Source organism: Caretta caretta, chromosome 10, assembly GCF_965140235.1.
Source record: "Caretta caretta isolate rCarCar2 chromosome 10, rCarCar1.hap1, whole genome shotgun sequence".
NCBI classification, from domain to species: Eukaryota; Metazoa; Chordata; order Testudines; family Cheloniidae; genus Caretta; species Caretta caretta.
Window position 1 is genome coordinate 67,603,931 of NC_134215.1, and position 12,442 is coordinate 67,616,372.

At 37.3% G+C, this 12,442-nt stretch overlaps 1 protein-coding gene across 4 annotated transcripts in view; it reads left to right on the forward strand.

Annotated features, from left to right (window-relative positions):
* Positions 1–12,442, forward strand: part of ADAMTSL3 (ADAMTS like 3) — a 279,815-nt gene that overhangs the window by 38,644 nt on the left and 228,729 nt on the right. For all 4 annotated transcript variants that reach the window (XM_075133138.1, XM_048867324.2, XM_048867323.2 and 1 more), the window contains exon 3: positions 3,589–3,708. In XM_075133138.1, coding sequence (XP_074989239.1) covers positions 3,589–3,708 — 120 coding nt within the window. The remainder of the gene's footprint in view (positions 1–3,588; positions 3,709–12,442) is intronic.

Sequence of the window (12,442 nt, forward strand, 5' to 3'; positions counted from 1 at the left end):
TGTGTGAACTTGAGGAATAGTCTTATGGAACTCTTTAAAACTGATTCGTTAATTCAAGAGTTTTAAAATCTACCGGCAATGGTTAGTAGGAAACTTTCCCTGGCAAGTTAAGGAGGAAAAGTCTCCTGACATCAGTTTTTGCATAATTTAAGCCTTCATTTTAAAAAAAAGTCAGGTTTCCAGCTTTTGTGGTTGCAAAGAAGACCTTTTGAATAGAACTGCTGTGGTGTTGTCTGACTGAGTCTGCAGACAGACAGCTCCATTGCTTCATTGCTCCATTGCTTCATGGCTCCATTGCTGCAGCCCATAGCTTTTCCAGGCAGCCACAGAGTGAAATTAACCAGACTCTGGAAGATTCCATACAGTCTGCTAGGGGCTATGTAGATCTAATTTATCTGCAGAGCCCTTAACATTCATTGCTGTAGTAGCTATAGAAAACCCTAAAACAGATAGATGGCTTTACTGCTGCTGCTCAGAACTCTGTGGGTAGCAATGAAATTGACAAAAAACATGTCTCTTTTGCTCTACAGTAGAAGCAGAGGCAGTCTCTGGGAGAACTGCAAGAATGAGGATTTGGGTATCGGTTGATTTCCTCCTCTCCCATAATCAGAAGTTTGGAGTAGTGAGAATAGTTTTTCCTCACCAGTCCAGTAGCTTCTGAGGTCCCTTCCAATCATGATATTCTATAAAGTGGTTCAGGGATAAGGGGAGAAAGGGATTAAAAATAGAGAGAGATTTCCCTTCCAGTAGTCAGGGGGCTGGGGAAATTCGGTTTGAGCAAGTATCTACCAACCTCAGGCTGATACCAAGCTTGGTTCAGGAAGATGAGCACCTTAATAGAAATCCTACTATCTTCCCATTCTCAGCAGTCAGAGGTGTGAACTGGTCATCTCATCATGTCTCCTGGACCTCACTGGTGGGATGGAATGGAGTTGAAGGGCAAGGGAGACCTCCATTGTTTGTTTGGTCTCTGGCTAGCAGGTATCTGGGAAATTTTTCAAACTTGTTTGTCTGTTTCTTCCCTGCCTTTAAATCTTCTTGCCAGGTATGGTAATGCCTATGCCATATTTCCTCCTTTAATGGCAATCTGACATTTATTTTTAAAATATTTTACGCAATTACTATTTTTATTATGGTTGCCCACCTATATTATCACCTACCACCTTTCCACTTCATCACAATAATATTTAAGAACAGCATAAAATCTGGTTTAAAATGACTGTTCTAAATCTTAAGTACATTTATAGTCCACCTGACACGTTTAACTTGAAGCGAATAGCATTAAACTGTCTGTTAAGTGTTCTTAAAAAACCAGGATGATGTATAATTGTTTTCTGAAAGTAGAGGCACTTTAAATCTTCAGTTCTCATTTAAGTAATGAGTTTACTGCAGACTAGCCAAGCCATTAAAATTGATGCCATCAACTAAAAAATGTGGTAAACTCTCACAAAGTTCTAAAATTTGAATTACTATCTAAGCAAAATACTCATAATAATAAAAGCTTTATAAAGAATCCTGAAAGATCCCACATAGAAAAAAATGGACCATGGAACAAACTAGGACATACTGCATTCAAATAAATACAGTGTAGGAATGAATGCACATTAAAGCTGTTCAAATGTTATTAGTAGAACTGGTAGAAAAAATGTCTAAATTTAGATGACTTTTGGTGAACTTTTTTCTATTTTTTGACTAGCTGGTAGCTTTGTTGAAACTTTTTTGAAATTCCTTAGAAAGCTATTCATGATTTCGTGTGTGTTTTTTAACAGAGCTCAATCAATTAGATCTCAGCATTGGCTTGCCATGACAGTTGACTGATATTAGATTCTAGTAGATTATTATTTTTGACCTCATTCTTTGCTATATATCTCTGTGTTCTTCAGTTCTATTCGGTACTTAGTAGCACCCACAATAGTTAAGCAAACTAGTTTCTCTTATAATCCCCACATATCACTTTCTAAAACACTCACCTCTTGGGTTGAAATTTTCCATAATTGTGGCCAAAGTTTGCTTGCCTTAATCTAGCAAGTAGTCTTGTATTTCACCCAGTGGCTAACTGCTCATTAGCTTTTGACACTTAAATAAATGTGTGTGTGAAACATATTTCAATTTTTCTTGTAACACTTATTAAATTGTTATTTCAGCTTCAAATGTTGGCATCTTATATATTCAAAGCTTAATGATATATGTCTGAATGCTTTGTAGTTTAAATATTTACCTTATAAAGATGAGAAACACAAGTTAGTTAATCACTGCATATCCTTCTGGCAAACTTGTTTATGGGAAATTAAGCAGCAGTATGTTATAGACCCTTTTCTGGAAAGTGTGGTGGAATAATTTGGATTCTCTTCTATCCCTGAGCTCAGCAAATCTTTCCAAAATGTTAGCAATTTATAACAACAACACTTAGCACTGCTCACTTTCAAAGCATTGTACAAACATAATTAACCTTCACAACACTGTTGTAAAGTAGGTCAGTGAATGTTGTTATCCACTGTTTAATCCTGAAGAAATTGAGGTAGAAATGTTAAGTAATTTATCCAAGAGCACTGTTCTTAGCCACCAATACTTTGCTCACACCACTAGATTACGCTCTTCTAATTTATTCCTATATTCTCATATAAGGCCTGATCCATAGCCCATTGAAATCAATGGAAAATCTCTCAGCGAGTTCTTCAAAAGATTTAGGATCAGTGTCATACGAAATATGTCAAAGGTTGTGACTGATGTGGGCATTTTGGAGCCACCACGAGCAGACCTCCAAAAGTAGCTGGGTTAACTGAAGCATTACTGAAAACTATGCTTATTTGTATGATGGACTTTAGTGGGAATCCTGAGTTGACCATGACCAGCTAACACATATATAATCATGTCTTGCCCTATCTACATGAGGTGTGAAGCCCTGTTTAAAATCCTGTTTGCTAACACACTTTTAAAACACTACCATTGTCCCTATTCTAGACATGCTTTTTACAAACAATTTCTAGTTATATGATTCATTAATTTAAAACAAATTAACTTAGCTCTCTTGATATGTGATGGGGTTTATAGCCTAAACATCTGTCATCCCCTCTTCACTGCAGAAAGGATTCATGGAAAGCAGTAGCAATGTAAGGTTCTCCAGACTACTTTGCCAGGGATATTGTCACTCTACTGATATGAGACAGGTTGCAGGCTTCAGCCTCTTTGCAAAGGATCATGGTTCTCTTCCATTCAGTCCAGAGAATTAGTGTTCGAACTCTATGGAACGTTTTTGAAATTTTGTAGACCATTTCGATATGTTGGGTGTCTATTTCTGATTGATCATTAAGGTTACTGACCCTATAATTGATACTTCCATTTCAAGTCAACAGTCCAAATCAAGCTGGTAGCATCTATCAGCCTGTTTGTAACATTCTCATCACATATACTCAGAACCAAATGCTCAAAATCTTGTGCACAAAATTGTGCGTAAAATACATCACGTAATTTGCTCATATGCGGGCATGCGGTCACCATAATTGTGTTGCAACTGTGTGCATGTAGTGTTTGAAAGTTTTGATGCTTGTCACCAGAAGCCATAAAGTGACCTCTTTGTATCTCTTACAGATAAGAGCAGAGCAGGTGCAAGGTGCATACTTCTTGCCTGAGTTTGCACTTTCTCCACAGGGGAGTTTTCTTGAAGATACAACAGGAGAACAATTCCTCATTTACCGCTATGATGATCAGGTCAGTATGCTGTATGTAAAAACAATAGAGCTTTGTCATATTCACCCCATAGTGACACACTAAGAATTGTTTGAATGTTCCTGTGAAACAAATTAGTCATTCATTTTGTATTGCTTTTGGATGGTGCATCAGGTTGGAATACAGTGAATCAAATGATAACACATTAAACAAGAAGCAAAATTAGAGAAGTTAATTGTAGAAATTAAACAACACTTTGTAGAAATAAAACAAACTTATGGAAAAGTCTGATAGAGTTTAATTGAGAGGAACTCTATAATGTTGTGAGGATATTTAATAGATTTCTACAGAAGTACTCTAAAATACATGCAACTAATAACAATTGGCATTCTTTCTGTGGGTCATTTGGACTATCTAAAAGAATTCTGTAGCAGGGATATAAATTTCTATTAAGGAAGACGTCTATTGAGATATTTAAAAAACCTACAGAAATCATATTTCATTAAATTCTATGACTTTTTCACAGGGGAAACTTGTTTGTATGTTAATACTTTACAACTGTATAACAGCATATAGACAATAAGTGATTTTCATAACACCTCTGTGACAAGTCTCTCAATTTTTCTAAGTTTACACAGTCAATTGTAGAGCCAAGATTAGAACCCAGAAGTTCCTGGTCCTGTGCTTAGTTGCCCCAAACTTGCTGCTAGTTTTCATATGTCACTTTAAAAAGAAATCAGAAATATTTATTATTTAGAAAGCCTATTTTTATAAAGAAAGATTAGTGAATGCAGTTTTCCAAATGACCAAAAGAACTGACTTAGCATTATGGGCTGAATTATACTGGAAAATGAAGTATTGTATCTCATAAGTTGTTTGAATTTTACTGGGTATTTTGTATTTCTAGCTTATTTAAGAGGTCAGTGACCTAGCATGTTCTTAAAGTGAATTGCAAAGAAACAAACACAGGGAGCATCATAATGGATGAAGCAGGGTATCTGGAAAGTAACAAACTTTGTATCGTAATTAAAAAACAGTAATGCTTTCTCCAGACCCTATAGATAAATTATACTAAACATGGGATACAGATATAAATGTACAGAAAGTACATGAAAGAAATCCTGTTAATCTTGGCAAAAGATCTAAAGTAAACCTAGGAAGTGTATGGCATGCTATGGAAATTTACTCATACCACAATGTGTTCCAGAAACCCACTGAACTTCACTTCAAAACTGTCTGAGTTGCATTTGTAGACACACAGAGTGCATTTTTTAATGTAAGCGAAGTAGGAAGATTCTTAGAAAACAAGGCACGAAAGTGAAAGCAGAGCAGTTCTTGCCCTCGGGTCTGGGTATGCTGTCTGCAATTGATTGCCAATTTTATTGTGAAGGGCGATTTCATCACGGTATCTTTTTTTTAGGAAAAATATTGTCGTGTTTAACCACTGACTCTAAGGGCAAAGACTGAGATGGGCTTTGTAGCCTCTTCTTGCCTAAAACTGTGTATCTGTTTAGGAAGAGTTAAAGGAGTAGTTAGAATCTGAAAACATGCTCAACTACTGTAAATTATTTGTTTGAATACTGTTGAAATGTATGTACAGTAATTCGTACTTTGTTACCCTAGAGGCTTTTGATTGATTTATAGAGAAGGTACCCTAGAGGAGCTGTCCCCTGGACTCCACACCTGGGAAAGCAATAAGTTACAGAATAGTAAACCACAGCTGCAGCCTAGGCTGCATTTAATGACAAACTTGTAAAAAACCCAATAAAGATTATACACATTTTGATGAAAATAGCTTCCATTGAATGGAGCAACATCTAGAGAAGAAGACAATAAATCCAAACATAATTGAGTGCATTTCAGAGACTTTTAATCAATCACAGTACACTGTATGGTGAACACTATAGCTCATTTCTGAAAACGCCTGTTCCAAATCCCATTGCAGTCAGTGGAAAGATTCCTATTCACTTCAATGCAGTCTGGATCAAATCCTGCCTGTGAACAACCTGAGTAGTTCTTCCACAGACGACATGTAACTCTGGAGCTTGCTGGCAGGAAAAGGGCTTTTTTTTTAGAATTAGCCTGATGCTATACTACTTACAGCTCCTCCCAAGAAATTAAAATTAGTCATCTTGAAAATAACTTTGGATTCCTGGAACTCTTAAAATAGTAGACCTACAAATGAAGAGCTCAAAAGTAAATACAAATAACAGTACTAGTGCTTTAGAATGGGAAGTCCGTCCTATCGGATTTTTTAATATAATATCAAACCGTTGAATGCAAACAGTAATTGCTATAGCTCTATGGCTGAGCCTCCTGTGAGTAAATTAAGAACTCTTAAATGATTGGGAAAACTCTTTGGCAGAATTGGTTAATGATATAAATAAAAGAATTTATAATAATTAAAGCTACTGTTACTATCACTTATGAAAGTGACACATGTTTGAGATAAAAGATAGATTATTCCTATGAATTTATATATGTGAGTGTATGTGTGTGTATAATACAGAATTTACCATATGCCTGTTAGTAAGCTGAAACCTTGAATGTATTAATTCTCTATATTTCATTCTGGAATGGAAGAAACTCTAAAGGCAGAATATGAAATTCTTCACCAGGTAATTCTCTCTGAAGTCTCTGGGCTGGATCGTCAGCTGGTATAAATTGACATCAATCAGTAGAAAAACACCAGCGTAAGATCTGAACCATGATTATCTTGGTCAGATTCTTGATATGGTTTAATCGTTGGCAGACCTCGGGAGCACCATTTCCCACCTTTCCCAAGTATCTATGAAATAGTCTGTATCTTGAGTTGCATTTATTTTGTATTCAGTTTTAATGCTTAGAAAATATGGACAAGTTCAGCAATCAGTTGTTTTAGCATCATCATCATTGTCATGATCCAAGATTAGTTTCCTTATGTTCTCCAAACACAGGAATGTTTCAAAGAAGTTTTCTTTGGCTGTTGTGTGTGATATTTTTCAAGCAGTGAGCCAGTTTAATCTGGACCGTTCATTCCTTTGTTAGTAAGTAATCTTGGTAAAATAGAGCTGTTACTTAAATATTCAATAGTATTTGCTATCTTAAAAGACAAGCTTAAAGCAAGTAAGTATTAATGGGAACACATTGTACTCTGTTCTAGCCCGACAGAATTACATATGGATATACAACATAGTACGTTTTGTTCTGGTTTGGTCTGGCAAGAGTGTGCTTAAATTTTTCTACAAGATTACACTAAACCTTTCACATGTTGGGTTGCTGTGAGTATACTAAGGAATTACAAGCAGATGAAGTACTTTTCTTAGATGGCTTCTGAGACCACTGTTAAATATGTTTGATCAAATGGTTTTTCTAAGGAAATCTATGATTGCAGAAGAAACTATGTAGGGCCTGCCTGTCCACAGTTAGATATTTTTGTGAACGTCTGTATAAAAATAGTATGTAACATGGTTTCTTGCACATTTTCTCTTTTATCTTCAGGGAAAAATGAAGACAGTAAATTAAAACTGGTACATTCAAGGGTTTCCCAAGAGCAGAAACTTGCTCAAACATAGAAGGATGCATTTTCTAATAGCTCCTGGAATGTTAAATAAGCTACATCTTGCACTGGTACCTTGTGTACCACAGTTCTAAAAATCTATTGAGTCAATGTCATTTAAATCGAACTTAGTTTGAAATAAATGTTGGTATGTGGTCAAAGATCTTGCTTGCCCTGAGACATGCCAGACCAGAAAGAAAACTTCACTTATTCCCCCTCACTCTGAATTTGCTTTTAAGAAAACAAACAAACAAAAAAAAACCAACACATCCCATTTTGAGATGCTAGTTGTACTTTGCCATAAGGAATAGTTTACTGTGCTGGGTTTTTTTTTGGCTTCTCACCTTTTAATCTACTACAAGGAAATATTTTTTTTCCAAAATACTAGTAGTACTGGAAATTTTTCTTTCAGAAATAAAATGTTCTTATTTTCTGACACTCGAGGTACACCTTCCAAGTATTAAAACCATTCCATATGACAGACCACCAACAAAGACAGCAGTGAGAATTTGTTTGGTCAAAAACTATTTGAAGCACCTTCCCACTTTGGTTGGTTGGGGAAGACAGATTTTGAATAAAGAGGGTATCTTCCCTTGTTAAGTGAGAAAAGGCTTTCTTGACTTCTTTGCCTCTAGTGGATCTTGCATCATCTAAGTTTTGTGATGTGTGTGTCATCTTAAACTCCTAACAAGAGAGTCATGATTTTGGCATCAGATGTGGAGCTAAACTGTCAAATCTTGGCAAGGAAACAGTGTTTCTAAACAAATGTTTAAAAACTTTGAGCAGAAAAGAGGGTAAATATTAGATTCTTGAGAAATCACCCAGCAAGAAATTAGTATAATGGAAATCTGCACTTGGAGAGTTCAGAGAGTGTGTTTGGATGCTCCAGGTGAGATGGAGGCCAGTGTGTCTGTTTCCAGTATATGCTGCAATATACAAGCTGGTGTAGCTATGATAATATCTAGCCTTCCTCTGGATTTGCCAGCAAAAGAAATCTACCGTGGGGTGCAGGTCAAACTAGGGAGACTGAAATATGTCTATGTATGCCTGGTCCTCCAAGAGGACACACATCCTGGCTGTCTTGTAAAATAAAACTATCGGAATGATATTATAAAGACCTGGAGGACCTCAAGGATGTCAAGAGAAGAATATCTGAGCTCCTTTTACTCTTCCAAGTACATATTAAGCTAAGGTTCATGTAATAACACAATGCTTTTAAGATGCTGTAATCCATAGTAAAACACAGAAAACAATGTGATAGGTCTCGCTTGCAATGGGGCAAAATTGGAGTAACTTCATAAATTATTCTGGATTTTCACTGGTGTAACTGAGATCAGAATCTGAGATCAGTGACCACAGTTTGTTCAATAAGCATAGGTGAAACTGGATTATCTCTCAGTTGGACTCATATTCTCTCCAGTGAAACCATGGGCTCCACTTCTGTGTTTATAGTGCATGTTTTCAAACACGTTTCGAAGCTAGCTATATGTCTTTGGCCTTAACATGAAATTTAACAAACTGATGCAAATCCTCATTTGCCAGCTCTTACTTCTCATGTGTCCATGCGCAGTTAGCAACAGATTTGTATTTACTGTGTAACATACAAGGAACACTGTATGCAGTGTTGTTGTAGCTGTGTCCATTCCAAGATATCAGAGAGGCAAGGTGGGTGCGGTGTCTTTTACTGCACCGACTTCTGGTGGTGAGAGAGATGAGCTTTTGAGCTTACGCAGAGTCCTTCTTCAGGTCTAGGAAACTTACTCAGCGTGTCACAGCTAAACAGATTGTTTAGCATATGTAATTAACACATTTCAACGGACTATTCAAGGTGAAGTGGCTCATTAACACCCCTTCAGTCATGGGGGGGAAAGGGATGGAGGTTGTTACTGGGTTATATATTGTAATAAACCATAAATCCAGTCTGTCTATTCAGTCCATGATTTTTAGCATCTAGTAAAGTTATGAATTTAGGCTCCCAGGCTCATCTTTTAAAGGTGGTGTGCAGGTTTACTTTAAGGATGAAGACTGATTGGTCAGATAGAGTGTTCACCCACAGGTGATATAGTGTGTTTTGTCTTTTATCGTTTTCCTGTGTGAGTTCATTCAAGAGCATAGTGATTGTCTGGTTACACCCATGGAGTTGCTATTGGGGCATTTAGACTGCTGGATGAAGTTCTTCCACATGTTGTGATAGGCATGTATAGGATCCATGGATTGGATAAGGTATGTTGTGGGGGTGCTGATCATTGCAGCAGTGGAGATATGTCTGCAGGTTTTTCATTTGTTGTTATGGCAGGGTCTGGTGCCGCTTTGTGTTGGTGTGTCCTGGTCTGTAGGGAGCTTGTGACTGATGATGAGCTTGGAGAGGTTGGGGGGTTGTTTGAAAGTCAGAAGAGGAGGTTCAGGAAAGATTTCTTTCAGGATGGAGTCCCCATTGAGTATGGATTGTAGTTGTTTGATATCTGGTATGGGTTCCAGTTTGGGATGGTAGGTGACAACTAAGGGTGTCTGGTTGGAGGGGGTTTTATTTCCGTATTGAATCAGGTTCTCTCAGGGTATTTGTGTGGCCCATTCCATGATGCGATGTACTTCTTGGGTGGAGTGTTCTTGTTTGGTGTAGGCGGTTCTGAGTGTGTAGAGGTATATATCCTGGACTTTCTCCTCTGAGCATATTCTGTGGTATCTGAGTGCCTGGCTGTAGATAACAGATCTCTTGGTTTGTTTGGGGTGGCTACTGGATCTATGAAGGTAGGTGTGATGATCCGTGGGTTTCTTGTATATGGTTTCTGGAGGGTTCCATTGTTGAAGCTGATTGTGGTGTCCAGGAAGTTGATGCTGGTGTGGCAGTGTTCCACAGAGAGTTTAATGGATGGGTGGTGGTTGTTGAAGTTGTGATGGAAATCTATGAGGGAGTTTAAGTTGTCTGTCCAGATGATGAAAATATCTTTGATGTATCTCAGATACAGCATTGGTTTACTGGTGCATTTGTCTCGAAATTCTTCTTCAAGGTGGCTTATGAAGAGGTTGGCATTTTGATGGCTCCTCAGACTTCAAAGGGAGTTGAATAAGGTCATAAGGTTGATAAAGCTGTGTAAAGATATAATCATGAATAGGTGTTTCGTTGTTCGTGAAATTTAACTAAGGATGATTTCAGGTGCTCATTTATATTGACTTCTCTTTTCCCTTTCCTTTACTCTCTGTCTTTTTAGGTTTGTTTGTCACTATTTTTTTTATGAATTTAAAGAAAATAATTTAAATATTTGAATAAAGAATTTTAGTTCCTTAATCAGCTGAAATGTGTTTTTGATTTGGGGAGTCAGAAGTTGGGGCTGGGAGGCATCAATGAAAGACTAATGAAAATCACTTACAGTTCAAGGCAGATCTTGTCTCATGAGTTGATATACTATAAATCAAACATTATAGCCTTGTTTGAAATTTTAGATGTGTTTACGTTTGTTTAGGCTAACTGGTTGGCTGCATTTCAGTTAACCACTTGTGGGTAGTTTGTAGCCAGCTGATTCCTGAGTAATTAAAGCAGTAGTAGTATATTCTTTGCATGATAGATTGATGAGCTAAATAGTCTTTTTAAACAAATGTTAGTTCTTTTGGCAAAGTGGATTGTGGATTGGTAACTCTTTAAGCTCTGACTAACATTTTTAGGTTCAAGGGTTTTGTTGTTTGCACTTTATACTATAAATGCCACATATAGTAGGTAGAGACTTTTCTTGGTTTGGTTTTGTTCATGTTACTTAGGTTTGGCAGAATTCAATTGTAATTAAAAAAAATTGACAGATAATTTTGGTGTTTATTTTTAAGCATAGTTTTCAATTTTTATTCATTTTAAATTTTCACAGCTGTGGGAAGTTATAGGGGGTCAGACAATGGGATGGGGGAGGGAAGGGCTTCCAAACCTAGTATTACTGTATAAGTTCTGACTCTGGAAAAAGATCAGTGCAGGTGGGCCCTTATGCGCTGCAGCAAGTGGGTCTCTGCACAGGCCCTTTTGCAAGATCAGTGCCTTAACATAGAGTTTGAAAACCCTATGTCTGCTTGAAAATATAGTTAGCCAGTTATAAACTATAGTATTTAAGGTTTGGTTAATTAAATACCTGCCACAAACAGCAAGTAAGAGTTTGGTCCTGTCCCCATGAAGTCTGTTTTGCGCCAGAAGCTTGGCCTTATTGTGGTTGAGATAATGCTGTCTTTACCTAACTAGTGGTGGAGGTTCCCCATAGCATGAAGCTGCTGCATTAACCTTCTCCAGGTGCTTCCCAGAGAGGGCTTGTCTGGGAAGAAAGGAGCATGGCCAAGACTTCCCTACTCTGTAACAGTTCTTGGATGCTGGAAGGGCTCATTGGGTCTCTGAGGCTGCTCTAATTTACACAAGGGACCAACTGACTCCAGCTGGTTCCAGGATCAGGGGAGAGCGGGGAAGAGGAAGAATGAGGGTGGCATAAAGTTAGCTTTTTTTCTCCCATATGCCAGACGCTGCACTGTGCTGAGAACATCTTGGGCACAGCCCAGGATTGGGTCATTGACTTGAGTGGGAATAGAATCAGGCCCTAAGAAGAGAAGAAACATTTTAGTTATGACAGCTGATTTAGATTTATTTTTTAATAGGGTGAACACAATTGGATTATTAAAACATTATTTTCTGATCTTTTTGTCCACTTTAGTATTTTCCTTGTTTGGTTAATTATATTTTCAACAATAAATTGTATCTCTCAGTTGTATTTGAGGTCTAATTTTATTTTGAAAATATATGTTTGAGGGTGATGTGAGTTTGTGTGTGTGCCTCTCTCTCTCTCTTTTGCCCTGTCTCTCTCCCGAATGGGGTGATCCTGCAGACCTCTACTCATGCAAGTAATCTCACTGAAACACATGAGTTACATGAGACGGGAATCTGCAGGATCCACCCTGATGAGTACATGAATGTGCATGTGTCAGGACTATTCTCATAAGTATGGTTTGCAGTAGGACAGAACCCTTCATCTCTTGTCTTGCTGTTTTATCTGTCCATCCTCTTCTGTGCTTACTGTGAATGTTTCACACTCTCTTTTAAATTCCACTTTACTAATTTTTTCCAGTTTCAAGGCTTTCTATTTATAACTCACAAATTGTTTTTAAATTCCTAGTGGTATTTTTAGATTAGCGCTTTAATTCTCTAAGAGCTACTAGAAAGTGGTGCACATGAAAATAAATCCATCTTGAAGTTTTGTATTTGTTTCTGTTATAATC